Here is an 18,544-nt window from a genome sequence, read left to right as displayed (position 1 = left end):
GAGGCATTTAAATATATATATTTACAGCTCCCCAAATGCTGATACTGATATGTATCACTGAAAGATAATTTGCAATAAATGCCATTATAAAGCTACGCAACAAAGACTTACAGAAGTCTGCCTTTTCTGTTTTATATTCCTAATCTAAAGCAGTCTTTTGCATCCTAAAGTGTATTTCTCTATTAAGAAAATTACATAAATTTTAAAAAAGAAAATAAAAAGGTTGCATCAGTAAAATTATCTTCTATTTTGTCCGATTTTATTTTATAAGGCTAAGTGATCACAGGTCATTTAGTGATCACTAAGTGAACAGATTAACCTCCTGTTATTTGAATCTAAGGTACAAAGTAAGTGTCATTGTATTTACCACAGAAGTACCAGACACTACATTTTTCATAATGATGTAGAGTGTTGATATGCATGTTAATCCCTTAAGCTCATTAGCTACAGGTATGAAAGGATGGACATTGATAAATAGTTGCTATTCTGAAGAGAATTACTCATTATTTTCTCTCATTGTCTTCATTAGAGTTCCTGGGGATCTACATTATGAAGAATGAAAGGAAAAATCACTTCTCATTTCTTCAGGAACAGGCCTTGTGTTTCATGAAAGAGTTGCAATTTATAATTAAAAGTCAGAAAGATTCAAGATATGTATTTTCAGAAATTTATGATTGAAGCGCTAATATTCAGCCATCATTCACCAGAAGTAATCCTCTTTTTGCATGCACCATTATATTCTCATTTTTTATGACTGGTAGAGATATGTAATCACAAAAAATTGCAACATCAATTCTGTGACTTTTCTGTTGAAAGACGATATGCTGTTAGTGTTCAGACTGCAGGTTTGGCAGACAAGGTACTTATCCTCAGTGCATACTTGTGGATGGTTTTTATCTCTAGAAGACAATTTTTGGTGAAACAACACAAGCTGAAATGGATATGAAACAAAAGGGCTATGGCTTATTCTGGATCAGTAAGGAGTAAACCACTGAAGCTCCATCTCTCAGAAGTACACAAAAATTTAATTTTTTTTTTAAATCTCATTGTTTAAAATTGGGAGTTAATGGCTCTTCTGTGCATTACTTTAACCTTCACGCTTCTTCAGAAATTGAAATGATTGATACAGTTAACTAAAATAAGAAATTTTGGGGGAGCAGGCTGTACAGCAAATAAAGTAAAGGGAGGCAAGAGCAAGCACTGGCCCTGCTTGGGTATCTCTGCTGGAAGCCTCATAGCAGGTCTGCACTGCAGCTGCTGTTTATCTTTTCGGAAATTAATTTGCCTATGCAGGAGTTGAGAAGAGAGGATAAGGATTGATAAACATCCCAAGAAATTTGACTTAAAGGAAATGAAATTGTCAGTTTCATCTCTGGTGCTCACTCAGAGAGCAGTAAGATAGAAAAGTATTTTTAGACTCATTCAAACCTTTGGTTTTTTATCTGAAAGAACAAAGGGAACACATCGAAGGGAGCACAGCACCACAGTTGATTTTGCCAGAAACAAACTTACCTACCACAAAGACCCTGCAAATGAATTCAGGAAAATGCCACATCATGTGTCTGCTCTGCATTTACTGCCACTGAGGCTGAGATAAGTTGTACCTCCTTCGACGTATTGCAATATAAGTGCTTCAAAAATGACCTAATTTTTCAAAAGTTTTATTGTTAAGTTTGAAGACTAGACAAGGTCATACTGGTTTTACATCATTCTACATGATTTAAGTATATACAAAACCATTTGAATATTACACAGCTTGAAAGGTTGCAAAGGTCATTGTGTCCAAGATACTTCTGTACTTACTGACACATCAGAAGCCAGCACTGAATATTATAGTTCATATTTGTTGTATAGCAAAGATACACTCATTTAGTATCCTTAGTCTTCAAAAGTGACACTAATTTGTATGCAGCCATTCCAAAAGAGAAAGTCAACCTCAAAACCAGAGCCAGTTAATGTGATAAGCCCTTAACAGAACACAGATAAAACAGAGCCTCGTGCCAGTGCTTTATTTCCTAGGCTATAAAAGTAGCACGTTACAGAGCTACAGGAAGGTGAAGTCTGCCTACAAATACTTTACTGGTTCAGGGTGAAATTTAATTAGGAGAACATTTTTTGTCTTGTTCAATGCCATTGTTACAACTAATACAGAAGTCAAGGATCATTTCAGAGTGTTTCTCCGTCCCCTCTTAAAGGGACATATCCTGTCCTGAACTTACTTCTGGTTTTGGGATGCCAGTTGCTTTCACTGGGAGAATACAGTTGTGTTAATTTATAACTTGTCCCTTATGTCAATGGTGTTAACCAAAACAAGAAAATAAAATTTAAGGGAAAAAGTTTAATTCCAGACTATAATCTGATTCTCATCTGTTTTGTTAAATCTGAAGTATTTCACAGAATTCAGGAGTTATTTTAGACTTATACTGCTGACACTGGGAGCAGAATTTGGTACTATGGCTGCACAATGCCATTTAAAGAAAGCTTCTTGGTAGCTAAGGAATAATTTCATTAGAAAAAGCCCCAGTATGTTGGCTGAAATTGTAAGGGCATCACATATATGATTCTTTTACAAATTATTACAGAGTGTTATCACAATATATGGAGCTTTCTTTGCAGGTTGTGAAGACTGCTGGCAGATGAAAGCTGACACAGGACATAAGGATGAAAATACTCAACTCTAAATTAATACAAAATAAAATTACTATGTTAGGTATCATGGCAACACTATTTTTATATGCAGATGAATGGATAACAATTAGTTACTAAACCAACAACTATTAATTCAAAACCAAAACTGAAGTTGCAAAAGATGAGTAACAGGAAAAAAATCACTTAAGAACACCAAACAAATATTTCAAAAGAACATTAAAACAAGTTGGTAAACTAGGGAGCCTAATTTTCTGAAATGGCCTTCCATTTTTGGGGTACAGTCAACTAGTGAAATAGCTACATGCTATTTTTCATATCTCTAATTAAGTTCAGGGTCAATTGCTCTTCCACAATAGGAAAACGGGTTTGGACCTCTTTAAATATTGTGTGTGCCCTAAAGATATAAATATTACTTCTTTCTTTTTTTTTTTTTTTTTTGTAGAGCCTAAAGTGCAAAACATGGGCAGTAGGTAATTTAGGAATACACTTGTCCTCCATTATTCAGATTTTTTTTGCTCTTTAGAAGTACCATCATGATTGACTTTCTCTTTAAAATCGCTCACCATGCTTGAAGACCACTCCATATATACATCATTAAGGAATGCTGTTAACACAGTTACAGACAAGACAGTAACAGTCTAGTGGCTTTTGTTATGCAGCACAAAGTAAAAAATAAAGAACAACTTAGCAGTGTTGCACAGGACCTCAACATTTCTTACACATACTTTTACCTTTACAGGACTCTTCTTTAGAAGTCTTTAAATGTCTAAGCCTTATAAAATAAATACTTGTATAAATACAGTTTAAGGATCATTTTATAGAGGCAGGGTGTTCTGTTTGTTAAAACGTGACAGTTTAAGTGACACTATCAGAAAACCGCCACCAATATATCCCCAATTCTTGTATGTAAAATTCCTGGCTGCTATTCTAGAGTCTTTCACAGTTCAATGGATAATATATTTTGTCTGTGGTGGAGAATGTGTGATTAAATGCAGGTTTTTGAAATCCAAACCATTTTGTTTCCAAAATAAACTTTGCCCTTTGCAGACTGTGGGCCAACTAGCTGTTTGCCTAGGAAGCAGTGCCCAGGTTCATACTTCAGTGTTTCAGTGAGAATGTAATGGTGACAAAAAATAATTTCAGTGACATTTGCTAAAGCATGCAGCTGTCTCTCTCTCTCTCTTCACATCAGCATGTTATGAAATTAAAAGGGTGGCAGTAATCCCAAAAGCTGTTATTTCAGGTAACAGATAAAATGTTCCCTCGCTCCTTGTCCCAGGAATTTTTTTAGACTTAGGTGCTACGCTAACATAATCATAGAGCACTTCATTCCAAGGAAACTCGGAGTGCTCTACAAAGGTTGGTATCATTATCTCCATCATCAGGGGAAACTGAGGCACTGGGGAGAATGTCCCCCCTACTGCTCCACTTTTCCTCCCCAAACCTACTTTTTAAACTGGGGGCCACGCTGGCTATCATGTGGTTAAAATGACATAGTGTGTACGAAGCATTTCTGTAGATGAGGCATGACAAAAATCGGCCTCCTCATGGCTCACTGGCGTATGTCTGAAAAGACATAGTCGGGAGTGGGGGGTGTCGAGGGCCCAGGTTTGATGCACTCCTGCAACACCTCTTGCCTAAATGCCTGGGAGGAAGGCTGTGACCACCACCATAAGAAGAGTCTACCAAGAGGGTTTCCTGGCAGTAAGGGAGTCATTCCTCCTGTGTGTCTTTTAGCACCTGATTCCTTCACCCCAATTTGCCTCCTCACAGAAATTAAGGAGGTTTCTGAAAGAAGTAACTGGGCAGGCAGCTCCATCTAGGGTTGTGCGCTCACCCCTGGGCAAGTCACGAAATGGGCTCAGGATTTCTGATGCACTGTGTGCCTTTACCTCTGTGGGTACTTAAGATGAGATACCACACATACCATGGCATCTCATCTCAGCCTCCTTGAAAAAGCGCATCTCAAGCAGAATTAGTAAACTTTGGCAAATTCATTAACTTCATAGTACACTGATAGCAGATTTTGTTCCATATGCAAACAGGTCACCTCTTTCAAGGAAAATAACATTAGTGGTGATACTAAACAGAAAAGATGGAGGTCATGTCTATAGCATGCAAAATAGAGAGGGAAAATGGGGTTAGTTAGGAAAACCCTTTAGGTGTGTGGACTCTGCTGTTCAGATGAAAGTGATGAAAGGTAGCTTGTAATATCGCAGGTACTGCGTTTTACAGTACCACAGAGTATCTTCCAAAATATATGTCATAAATACTGACAGTGTTTGATAGGCACAATTACTATAATGCAGTCATCCCCAAGTAAACTTATTGCTAAAAGCTGCAGTATCACTTTTTGCAAGTAAGATGACAGTATGATTTATGGAGAACTCGTCAGCCCAATGTTTCTAAAGCTGCAAATGAGCTTTGTCATGCTATTTCTCTTCCCTTGTAAAAAGGATGCTGCTGTTTTTTCCCTAACATGTTTCAACTAGTGTGAACAACTCAAAGAAAAACTAGAAAGATAATTCCACAGCAGAAGGGACAACACTAACAGATTTCAAGGACAAAATCGGATTGGATCATTTAAAGGGCAGGCTTAGACCTCCTCGCAAAAGACAGTTAGCGGCCTACCATAAAATGAGCACTTGTTCATGAAAACCCCACTCAGCATCCTACAGGCTTTGCACAGTTTCTTCTACGGAGGGACTTTTAGCTACACTGAGAGCTGCGATGCCTCACGGAGATCTGCCTCAGTCCTCCGCTGTGCAGCCCAGCAGCTCCGACCGCAGGGTGATCCTGCCGTACCACGACCACGGGAGGATGCGGACGTGCCGGGCGTAGATTGGAGGGTCGATGACATTCTTACGGTGTGTGTCATTGTCAAAATTTCCCTGGAACACCTGAAGGGCAAGTAACGAGAAGATATGAGACTGCGTGGCTTAAATAAGAGCTGTGGCACACCCCTGATGTCCCTGGGCACCTCTCTATGCTGAATTTTGATCATCCGGGCGCCCAACTGATGCTGCAAAGAGCACCTGCCTTTGCTAAGACCTTGGGATTTCATTGCATGCCAGGGACCTTGGAGCTGGGTATAGGCGTGGTATGCTTAGCCTCGGTGCACATTCAGCCTTCGATTCAAAGCTTATTCTGCTGTTCTGCCAACACCCAGGGCCCTGCTCTAAATGTTACATAAAAAACATTAACATTTAAAAAATTAAATGTCTTTTTACTTGGCATTTGTATCATGTCAAATTAATCCCAGGAGATCCTGTTGGTGTTTCCAACAAACTAACATTAATAATTAAAGTTAAGAAGAATTTTTATTATATAACTTATGAATGCAGCTTGGATGCAACTATATAAACCCTTGTAAAGTTAGTGATTATCAAGGATACTGTCTTCTGTCAGACAAAAGTCAGCATATGAGTTAAGGGCATCGGTTTGTGATCAAATTAAAAAATCCTAGCACAGTATAGTGCAGGTTACGATGTTATTTCCACTAGTATGGGTTAACCAATACATAAGTGAGTTCCCAAACTTCTGTCTGTGTTAAAACAATGCTGGATTTTTCCCCTGGCAGCCACTGTTTAAATTCAAATGCCACGGCACCACTTTTTGGTAAAATGCTCAGATTATTCTCTTCGGATATTTTCAGTTTTCATGGGAAATGTTCATTCTCTTCAGATGTCAGCCAATTCACTTTTCATTTGTAAAAAATGAGTTTGATGGCTTTTCCACTGGAAATGAATGAGTTTTGTTTGCATCATGCCGAGAAGGAATATGGACCTCCTGAAGAAGTGCTTATATGACTGAATTAGTACAGAATGGCAAGTTTCCTAGAAGTTCTTAACAAAAATGTCAGAGGTTGAATTCAGAAGAGGCTGATCTACTATTTTAGCCCTTAAGCTGGTTCTTTCGTGACATGTTTACAAAGCACTATATGAAAATCTTCACTTTTTGGTCTCTATGCTGCACCTTTTCTTTGAATTTCAAAAGCTTCTCTCAAGTGCTATCAATTTGGCATCTTGAACAAAACATGTATCCTCCACAAATGATGCTCTTTCACAAGTGATAAATTTCCCGTCTCGCCTGGCATCTCACTAACACAGAGATGGGAGCATTAAAGCATCTTGGAGTTAAGCCAGATGGGTAAAATTGCAGACAGACTGACCACAGAAACAACAGTGTTGTGAGTCTAAGGAAAAAAATGTATTTAATATGGGAAAAATTGTTTGTCACCCAAGTACAGCGTTGGTTACATAAATCAGCTGGAGCTTGGGCTAACAAGATTATGCCTGAATTTGTGTTTCATTTGTGACAATATAGCATACAATAAAAGGCAGTAAGGTCATTATTAAAATTACAGAGTGGCTTTCCCCAACGTGCAATATGCAGCTAGGAAGGCTTAAAAGTAAATTTTTTCCATTTGATTTCTTGTGCATGCGTGCAATATATCTGTTGATATTTTTTACCAAGCCAGATGATAAGCAATGCAGGACTGTGGACAATTCTTACTGCAGAACTACTGGAAAATTCTTTTACTTTCAATTTTATTTTCCCTATGGAAGATGTATTTCAGAGATAACATTTAAATGAAGGCTTAGAACAAAAAATGTTGTTTACCAGAAGAACCTATCTACAGCCCCAGCACTCACATCCACATATAGCTATGCAAAATAAATAAAATTATGTGATGCAAACCATGCAACAAATACAGCTGAAGAAGGTAGGATTATATCATTTACGTAGAGCAGGAAAACAAGAATTAAATTTTATTTCTAACTCATACATGATTTTATTAGCACTTGAAGTCAAACTCATCTGTTTCAGAGGTTAATTTATGCAAATCTGAAATTCACCTTCCCTCAAAATTCAAGATCCAGTTTCAAGAAATTAACTAAACGTGCTAGAACAGAAGATTTTAGGGAAGTAAATTTATCAGAAAGTGAGGGAAGCTTTGTCAGTATCTGCAAATGTGACCTGCATGAAATATAACATTCTAAGAGCAAATTTACTGGATTTTTTTGCTGTGGACCCATGGCAAATTTCTTATGGGAAAAATATATTCTTTGTCACTCTTCATTTTACTTCAGCCTAAGTTCACTAATGGAGTCAAGAAACATTGAAAGAGTGGGGGGGACAAAGGACAAAAACGGTATATCTGATTTACCAGTACAATAAAGCTATGTCTGTAGCCAAAAGTAATTTTTCTTTAATTACTTTTTGCTTTATGCCCAAACAGTCAATACTAAATGAACCACCTAAGCAATTAAAAGCTCTTGAAGAGCTGGTATGCTCATATCATAAATGATCACTCCCACATTTGTTTCCAAGAAGTTTGTTTCAGTACACAACACCTCTGAAGACTGTAATGATTTATTAGCATTCAAGAAGCTGATGTTGGAGTTATAATACATAGCTCTATGTAATTTTTCAGATGAAAAAAATGTGCAATGACAATAAAATCCAAGCTGATTAGTGGTCAAGGAATAAAGAGCAGAGTGTAAGCTGTTAACGTGTCAGTGCATATCTTCATTTTGAGTTCTGGGTGGGTACAGATTCAGCCCTGCCTTATCTCAAACAGCAAACGTACAGATCGAAGCAGCAAGATGGCCACAACCATGGAATAACGTCCTTTTGCAAATTATTAAATGGACTAAGTCTCCTCAGCCTGAAAGGAGATATGATAGATGTATATAAAATCGTAAGTGGCATGGAGAAAATCAATAGCGGGCGATATTGCACTGTCCCCTTACCAGACCCATGAGGGAACAAGGAATGATAGCAGGTTTGTCCTGAGCCACCTAAAGGTCACGGTTCCCTGTACAACACATAATTAAACTGTGGCACAGCTTCCACAGCCTTTAAATACCATTAAAGATCAGATAAATTGTTAGGGGCAAAATCAGCAGTGGCTATTAAAGGTACAGACAGAAGAAAGCTGGAGGCTGGAAAAATACACTAGGGAAGAATAATAGCCCTGTGTTTTTTAATTCTCTAGTCATCTGCTACAGGATGCTCCCTCCCTTGGACAGAGCTTCAGCCTCCCCCAGCCTAGTGGCTCCCATGTTACAAGGTGCCTCTGTTGGGAAAAGTGGACTGAAGCTCCTGCTTTTTGACAATCTTGTGGAATGTTAAAGATTTTACAGTGGATATTATCTATTTATGTCAGTCTGCATACTTCAAAGGTGTAACTTGCTAAAACATTTACTCAGCAGCTTCAGCAATTTTACACATACACGTCCCATACACATATGTGTAGCTCCCCTGTAGCTTAGTCTCTTACAGCTGCTATTAAAATAAAAAAGTAGAAAATACATGCTGTTGTACTTTTAAATATGATAACTTATTTTATGATCAGTTCATGCAAAAGAGAATGAAAACCTGGAAAATGGGTACTGATACTTTCTGCCAAAAAGATTTCTGAAATATAAACAAGTCTTGTTTATAACTGTGTCCAACAAGCAATTTGGATGTCTTGCCTTCAAATGTTCACTGAGACTTTTGAACAGAACTGTTTTATGGCATAAGCAGCAAATCTGAATGACAACAATGTAAGTTGATTCATATTTTAAAAAGAAAACTATTGTATGTTTTATGACAGAATAATTTAGAAGAAAGATCTGAAGAATAGCAGCTTGGGACAAGTGGAATTTATTACAACTGATGATTGATTTGCTCCAAACATGGAGCTGGAAACCAGGTTTTAGGGCACATCCACAAGACTCATTAGTAGGTGGCTGCAGCAGGTAAGATTTTTTGTGGTGCTGTGTCAATGGATGTGTATGGAGGATGAAAATTCAGGGAGTCTGATTCTCCACAGAGAATCTTTCTGGATCTCATGTCTCGCAGAAACTTAAATTATATGAAAAGTCTGCACTGGCCATAACTTTATTGGTTTCTGCTATTTATGATAATGGCTGAGAGTTGAGACTTTAATAGTCAAGCCTCAGATGGTGAAGTCACTATATTGTCTGCTGTACCTTAACCATATTTTTTATTCTGAGCGGCACACTTTAAACATGTTATTTCATGGAGCAATTAATCCTGCTTATATTAGAGGCAGATTATTTTAGAAGTATAGCTGGACTTGGCTTCTGTTTGGAGTTTGCTTGAGTGCAGAACATCTCAGTGTTTGGACAAATAAAAGAGGCACTATTCATTTAAAATCCAAAAAGAAACTGTATGAAAAGTATTTTTTGACAGCCATATTCCTTTATTTGGGAAAAAAAAAATTTCTTTACTACTATTCACTGAAGAAGACTTGCTTAAGCAAGAGAGAGAATGTGCAGATCTGAACAGCCCATTTACTTGCTTTGAAGTTTTTTGCTCTTGGTGGAGTAACATTTTCATCACGAAGAGTTACAAGTGAACAACACTAGGTAAAAGATGTCTTGATTTCTCACCAGAAGTAGAGCTACTGTTTACAGGCATACTTCATCCCTTGGAAGATGCTTTCTACTATAAAAGACTGGGGAGGGTTTTTTTGAATATACATATGTAGACACATGTATGTGTGTGTGTGCACATGTGTTTTTGGAGTGATTAAGAGAAGAAAAAAGACATTCTTTCTTTTCAGTTGGTATACATAAAGTCTCTGGGTCTAAATTTTCCACTCTGATCTTAGCCATTTTCCTTTCTTCTTTACCGAGCGCTTTTCCTGGGACTGGCTGATGAGTCAGCAGTTGATTGGCATGCAATGGGTAGCTATGCAAAAGAGTCCAGTGCCAGAAGAAGGACTGTTTTTTCCCTCTCTGTGACACCTGAATAAGAATATGTATTACGGGAGCTTTATTATTTCTTCAAGTTCAGAATAGATACTAGGCAGATAAAACTTTTAAACTTGTGAAACAAACTATCACATTCTTGTTATTTTTTCCACTTGATCTATCTACTGATGCTGCTAAAATGGGAATTTACTCCACTGTACATAGTTTATAAGTGCTTTATGAGAGAAGGTTCAAAGCCAAGCAAAAAGTTGAAGACCAACCTCCCTCCGGAAATGCTTATAGAAATTCAAGATAGAGACTGTTAATATAAGCATGTTGTCTTCCTTCAGCTCTTAGTGTGGTACAAGGGAGCGAGATATGTGTGCTGGAGGCACAACCTAGAATGAGTATAGCTAGATCTTCATCTGATAGAAATCATGTTAGCTCAGCTGAAAGTAATAGAAGTCACTCACAATTTAAACCAGTGCAGAAAAAAAAATATTACTGTTAGATTAGAAATATTATTTTAAATAATAGTATTAAATAATAATAAAAATAAAAATAATATTACTAAAAAAAAGTGTTCTTTAACTGTGCCAAGTATGTAGATTATATGTAGGAACTGAATCTATCAATGTAAACCAGGTATTAGAATAATTAAACACCATACAGAAAACCACTAACAAATATAGCTGAAAGATTTAACCTGACATGATCTAACTTTTCATTTGTAAGTAGGTTCCTGTCTTCCGTTGCTATGGCAATTAACTAGACATGCAAAGCATATAACTTATAACTAGTTCATCATTTTGTGTACAAATCCAGTGGCCATTTGCATACTGGACATTGTCCACCTCCAGTGAATTGCACTGCTGATGGCTAATAATGACTGAAGGTGCTGCAGCCTGCTAGACTCCTTTAGGCTACTTTCAGATGTTCTCATATTTTAAAAAAACAGCCTCCAAAATGCCATTCGACACTGCAGCTGGCCTTTAGTTATCTACAGCAGGCTGTGCAATTTATAAATCACATATGGAATGTGATTAAAAAAAAAAAAGGTGAAATTTGGTTTGGATATCCTTAGCTTTGGAGGCACAGTGAGCTACTGACCTCTAGTTGAGAAAAACAAGATAGCTATTAGCTTTGGTCCTTTTTCTAAAATGTATTTTCTTCCTGCTTGTCAGCCTGCAATGTAATTTATTATGCTTCTTGAAGACAACAGGAAAAACTTTCATATTTTCCAGGCAACTCATTCAAACTGTTTAAAATTAATGAGAAGGAAGGCTTCATTTTTTGAAAACATGCTTTTTACCCCCCAGTACCTTTTTTGTCTGCATTTACAGAAGTTAAGCACAGATGTGAACTCAAATGACTGGCTGTTAAAATAGCAGGAGCCAAACAGGAGCTGCAGGAGACACTGTTCTTAGAACAGCTTTTCCATTTGAAATGGTGCAAAGAAGAAAACTGAACACCATATATCCTTCTGTTTGAAAGAACTAATTTGTTGCAGATTGATCAAAGATACAGACTGCACATAGTGCACTTGTGAATACAAGATACCAATATTTTTTTCCTTTGTAAAATAACTTCACAAATGATGAAGAGGCAGAAGTGAATGGCTTCAGGAATTCACTGAGATATGCTGGTACGTTAGGACTCATCCTGTAAACTGCTGAACAGTGAGATATTCAGCACCAGACAGGATTAAACTCTCAGCTCTTCCTTCAATGTTTTGTAAAGTCACAATATTCATCTGCAAACCATTATTACCAATATCTCAATTTCTATGTCTGAGACATTTTTTTTATCTTTGCTTTTCCAGAATGTAAAATGACAAATTTTGTTAGGACTTTAAAAGTAGTTATTTTTCTTTTATCCTGTCTTCCTTTCCCTGAAAGTTTTTGGAATCATCTTTCTCCTAAATTATTGGATGATTGTACAAGGATCACAGGATGAGTATAGGATAAGTAAATCCCCTGCAGAGGAAATAAGAAATCTATATAATCTATCCTCCATAGAAGAAATCAAGATATTCAGTTAATATATAGAATGAATGAGGGTAAATTATGAATAATTTATGCTTGCTGCTGTTGTTAGTTGCCAGTATCTATCTTTTATCTCCCTTCCGTATCTCCAGGGGACAGAAGAAACATTCCATGAAAGTTTCACTTTGCTGTGAAAACATGGTTTCTTCTACAGTGTTCTTGCATTTTGGGCCAAATCTTATCTTAACTGAAGCTAAGGAAATTGTTGTCGATCCTGTGTAAAGATGTTACTATCAGACAGGACCAATGATGCTTTTTCTTTTCTGCTCCCCCTGGATGAGAGACAGCATTGCTTTGTCTTCAGCTGTTTTTATTTTTTATTTATATTTTTGTTCCACTGCACACAGGCCAGAGTGTGGCCACTATTTCTGGTGCTATATACATCCAGTGGGCAAATCCCATCAGACCACACTGCATCAACACACACCTAGCTGCAGCAGTGATGAAGGGTTTTGTGTCAAACTGGAAGGTTTTTCTGAGTGACGCTCCATGCCGCTGGCTGAATGCAATTTATGTATTCTCAGTAATGAAATGGATGATGGAAATAGATTTGCTTGTTAAATGTGCAGGTGTGGCCAAGCTTTTCCCATTTTGAAAGGTGGAATCAAAATTCACAGTGGTCTTGACAAATTGGAGAAATGCACAAGAGATCAATGGTGCAATTTAATAATGATGAGTAGCAAGCCAAACCTTGGGAAGTCATAATCAATGTCACAGGTACAATATGGAGAATGATGGAGCAGGCATTAGTTCCATGCTAAAGATTGCAACACTACAACAAGTTTGGGAAACCACACTTCAGGAAGAGCTAGTCCAAGCAGAACACAGAAGAATGTTCTGAGGTTGAGAAAACATATCCTTTGAGGAAAGACTGAAAGAACAAAGATTATTTTTTCCCCAAGAAGGAGCTGAGAAGAAATAGGTTAACATACTTCAGCCAGAACAAACTGTCTGAAAAGATGAAGATAAAATCAGGTTTTTGTGTCCTCTGAGGACAAGATGGCTGTGTTGCAGGGAGGGGGATAAGCAACCTTTCCACATTTTAGGAGATTTTAACACTGGAGTAGACTGCCTGTATTGTAGAATTTTCATCACTGTCTGTTTCTGATGGACAATGGTGCAGGATATGAGCATTGTATGAGGTGAAGGACAGGTGAATGAATTAAGCCTTAGTTCTAACAAGGAACTGTTTGCACCTACTCCTAAGGTGGCAGGAAGGGACTTGGGGGTTGCTGAATCCCATTTTTTGCTGAGAAGACTTCAGAGGGGATGGGAGCAGAGGAGTGTAGTCTCTTCATAGGTCAAGAGGTACATGTCTAGGTGCTGTCTCGAGATCCTTTCCAGTCCTACCTCCTATAAAGTTTTGCCACGTTCACTGATGAACAACTAGTATTTCTGGAGTGTCAGACTCTGCCATCAGACTTCTGACTTTTTCAGATGTTTGTCAAATGCAAAAAATTAGAAATAGTAAAGATACTTTGGATTAATGTTTGTCTATCAAAGACTGAGGTCTGGACTCGTATCAAGCGATCTTGTTTGTTTATTTCGTGCAAATTTAAATTCAGAAGTTATAACTTCTAATTTCCAGCTAAGTGCATTTGATCACATTCTGCTTTTAATTGCTCTTGATTTGTTAAAGAATCATAATAATATGCATCTATTTCATTCTTAGGGATGTTAATTAATATGGGATGTGAGATGTTTTAATAAGACAATGATTTAGAGTTTTCCATTGCTCCTAACGGAATATGCGGATAGCAATTAACAATCCAGCTGATGATGAAAGCAAGAAGAATTTAATTGCCTTGGCAAATGTTATAAACAAGTGTAGAATGGAACAGTGCTGTTAAGTGAGAGTGCATTTTCTTTCAGATTTGCTTGTGACTGTTAACTGTGTTTCTCACCAGAGACTTGAACACATGTTCTCTTTTTCAGTAAAATGAATGCAACAGTTCACTAACAGAAGTTTGGCTTAGAGAAGACATTTCTTTCACAGTAAATCTTTTGCTTCTGTTTTTAAATGCCAGAGATTTAAAATGGGATGTGTACAAAGTCCTGAAGTGACTATCTGTCATTTATATTGAATGCATTTATGGTACGTCTATGAAAGGTGAGTTGTTTGTTTCCAATTTTTATCTGACAACCAATTATACTAGACACATCCATAATCATGGGTGTCAGGACCTTCTCAGTTGGATGGCTAAAACAACTGCTTTTGTTTTCCCTATCTAAATTCCTTTAGAATTTGATGGGGAAAAATCTCAGTGAGGGATAAAACCACAGTGAACTGCCATTTGGCTTTTAAGACTGGGACTTTACAATGTCATCTTTGGATAATAATCTTACAAACATAACATGTCTATGCAGACACACACGTACTGTTATGTATATATTTAATCCAGTAATTTAGGACACCTTCTCCTAATAAGGTGTACATTTGATCAATCCTTTAAAATCAGTGAAATTTAAGAGATGCAGTTGTCTAACCCCTCATCAATAGATCTACCTGTACTCATACAACACATATCAATACATTTCAAAAGCCTTCTCATTACTTCAAAAAATGAATTTAATTGACCTATATAAAGGGTATTAATTTTTCACTGAAGAATTTTTGTTTATTCTAAGAAAAATAAGTACAAGTGGGAATATTTATCACCCTGAATACAGATGCTAAAAACACCAGTTTTGAGACATGTGTTATCAGACATATCAGCCATCTGGTATTTTTCTTAGTACATCTTCTGTTTCAATCAGACAGAATCCCACTAAGATATTTAATAAATAATTCACATTTTGTCAGCTTGCTTAATGTTTCTCTTAAGCAATACATATGCTGCAATCTCCTTCTTAACAGATGATATTATGAATTCAGGTATTTGCAGTATAAAAGTGTTATATAGTTTAAAGGAAAGGTATAATGAATAATATCCTAAATAACAAGAGAAAAGTTAAATGCTTCCAGGTAAATCAATCAGCAAACCTATACTTTCTCTATGCCTCTCATTAAACATTTGCAAAGGAAGTTGTGGAAATTTTAATGTTTTGTATTCATTTAATAGTGTAATAAAAAATAATCTTTCCATTGGGTATTTGAAACCCTAGTGATTAATTTCCAGAAAAAAAAAAAAAATCCAAAATGGCTAAGTAATGAGGTACACTAAAGATTGCTTTACAGAAAATAGTGCATACTTATCAAAATATGCACTGAGACACTGTTTTTGAATATACAAATAAACCTCTATTTATGTACCTTCTCCTCTAGAGTTAAAGGAAGAAATAATTCCAATAAATGGAGAACTGTGAAGTTTTATGTCCCATATTTAATAGAGTTAAATCAGGTGCATTGCACTGATGATAGGTATGATATTACTGCACTGTGAATGTCATTGTGTTATATGACTCTTTTTTATTCACCTTGACTTTTGTCTGTGGGATCCTATGCATATGGAACCCTACAAAGCAGGTAGCATGCAATAATCTACAAGCTTCCAGCACTGGAGTTACTACAGGTGTAGTCCTCCGTAAATGCAACCGAAATATCAATTTTCTCTTTGCTTTACCTTATCCTTCTTTTGTTTTTCATCTTGGTATATGATCCAGTGCTCCCCATCATTACTGTAAGCAAGCTTGTAGGACCCCACAAATTGGACATGACCAAAATCTTTAGCTCCTTGGGTAATTATGCCAGTGACTTTTGTAGGGACAAGCAGGTCAACCTAAACAAAACAGAAATAAAACACAGGAGAAGGTAATTAGAACAGTTGCTGTTTGCAGTCTGACTTTACACCACACCAAAGCAAAATGGTGCAGCATGTCACGTATTGTTTGCAGACAGTTCTTGGATGCAGGCAGGAAAACCCAGGGCTGTTAAGAAGGCCTTTAGTGCATGGTGAGAGAAAACCCAGTCCAAGAGTTGGCTTTGCCCTGCTTTGCAAATGTGCCCACTGCATGCTGACACCATCGACAGTAACTTTCCCTCTCCAAGCTCCTAGTCAATTTACATTTGTTTTCTGTTTGTTACTTATTGTTTATACCACCTAATGGCACAGCAGGGCTAACCTCCTACCACTTTCCATTGTGCTAGGTGCCATACGTGGTCCCACCAAACCACTGCAAACAATTTGTAGCCAAAGTGTTCCCCTGTGCTCCTAATAATCAGAATACAATATGCCAGAGGTTGATTCCCCAAGTGCCTTTCCATTTCCTTTGCAGTAACAGAGCTGGTGCTTTACTAAGTCTTTTAAAACATCTGCTATCACACTTCTTTTCCTGCTGAACTTCTCTTCTCTCTTTAAGCCTTTATTTCTTTTTCTACCTCTAAAGCTCTGACTTTTTCATTCCTTGATTTTTCTGAGTTCTTTATTTAATAATCTTAGCACAAGACTTTTAAAAATGCAAGGCAGGAATCTTAAAGCCTAATAAAATCTGAGCTTTCACGTGGCTTTCATGTGGGTCAGCACATCTGTGATCAGTTCTTTTGAACCAGAACCCAACACTGAATATAACAGATTTGAGCCAGATGCCTTGGATTAAAATGATCAAGACACAGAATACAATAACAGAAGCAAATTGACCTAATAATGTATTTTTAGAGGAAGAATGCAGGAGCTGAATTCCCTATCAAAATCAACATTTTCTTGAAATATGAAGGTAAAACTGAGGCTTCATTCTGTGTCCTCCAGCAATGCGGCAAGCCAGTAAAAAAAAGAAAAAAGGTAGATTTATTTCAAACAATAAATGGCTGTGAAGCAGTCGGCATTTTTAACATTGTCCGTTAAATCAGGCAAGAGAGACTAGTAGTAAAAATATTACAGTAAAATGAAAGGAGGGCTGAACTCCATGAGAAGACGAGTGATATGTTTTTACAGCAAAAAATTAAAAAGAGAAGGTGAAGAAATAAAAGAATCTCTGGCTGACCAAATGCTGAAGATCCAGTCTTGTGATGTTGGGAAGTTGAGGCCCCCTGAGCAAACTAGATTTTGACTGGAATGTGGGGCAAGACAGAAGAACAGATGTGATACAAAGCATAAGAAATTAATCATGAGAATAGAAGGAAAAATAAACAAGCATGAGAAGTCAGCTAGTCCAAGCCGATGCCTTTGAAAGATGGACACTACAGTTTGGACTCTAGAAAGAAGAAAACACAGAAAAGTGTAAGAGTACATTTATAAGAAAAGAAGAGGAAAAATGACTTTTCAGAGCAATCAGACAAGGAATACTGGAGACCCCTGCCCCAACATTTGAAGACAGGTAGCAAATAATGAGTAGCAAATCCTTTTAAGAAAAGGAATAACTTAAAAGCTTCAATACTGAGATACTACAACAGTAAGTGGAAAATGTCATTGTCTGCAGACGACCCGAGAGTTTTGGTTCTACCAGAATGAACTAATTTATTGCCATCTGATAGCAGCAATGTTGCTCAGAGGAACACCCCAGAATATGAGGGAAGTATCCCTGGGAGGCAAAACTTTTTGTTTGCCCTTTGGTCAATAGAGAGAGAGAGAAGGACCCAATCAATGATCACTCGGAGCAGGATTCCGCTTTGGATGCTCTCATGGACTGCTTGAAGGGACTTCTGTAAGGACAGCAGCAGGGGGGCTTGCTTCCATAGCCTAAGTGGGCCTCTGGGAAATGAACACTGCTAATTAGTATAAGTCTTTCATGAATTAATAAACACCAGGTCTCCAGACCTTGCTTCCAAATATTTTGGAGTCTAAATGAATAGTCTGTTTTTCAAGAAGGCTGATCTGGTAAGGCATCACTAATCGGTCCACACTTTCAGGCAGCATTTGAACTAAACATTTCAGAGTCAACTTTAGATTCTTTTTATAAATAATTTTGACATTAGCATTTTACAAATGTAACCTCTTTTTAGCAGAGAATGCTTCTTATACTAAAAGTGAATGTCTCTCCTGTTAACTTGAAGAAATGCCTCCATAAAATCAGTTGTTTATTTTTAAAATGTTGAAAGTAATCTAAAAGGATTTCACAAATATTTAACATGGCCATGACACTCAGAGTAATTCTCATTGAAATTCAGAACAGGTAGAAAAAATTCTCATTAAGATTCAGAGGATTTCAAAGGTAAAATCACAATAAATCTTCATTATCACGTAGATCCAGTGTTAATAAAAACGT

General features: G+C 37.0%; 1 protein-coding gene across 1 annotated transcript in view; it reads right to left on the bottom strand.

Annotated features, from left to right (window-relative positions):
- Positions 1-1,647: 1,647 nt before the first annotated feature.
- Positions 1,648-18,544, bottom strand: part of EDIL3 (EGF like repeats and discoidin domains 3) — a 265,042-nt gene continuing 248,145 nt past the window's right edge. The window contains exons 10-11 of the mRNA XM_052778088.1: positions 15,967-16,122; positions 1,648-5,549 (exon numbers count right to left, since the gene is read on the bottom strand). Coding sequence (XP_052634048.1) covers positions 5,400-5,549; positions 15,967-16,122 — 306 coding nt within the window. The 3' untranslated portion in view covers positions 1,648-5,399. The remainder of the gene's footprint in view (positions 5,550-15,966; positions 16,123-18,544) is intronic.

Source organism: Harpia harpyja, chromosome Z (genome assembly GCF_026419915.1).
Source record: "Harpia harpyja isolate bHarHar1 chromosome Z, bHarHar1 primary haplotype, whole genome shotgun sequence".
Lineage (NCBI taxonomy): Eukaryota > Metazoa > Chordata > Aves > Accipitriformes > Accipitridae > Harpia > Harpia harpyja.
This window is presented reverse-complemented; position numbering and strand designations above follow the sequence as displayed.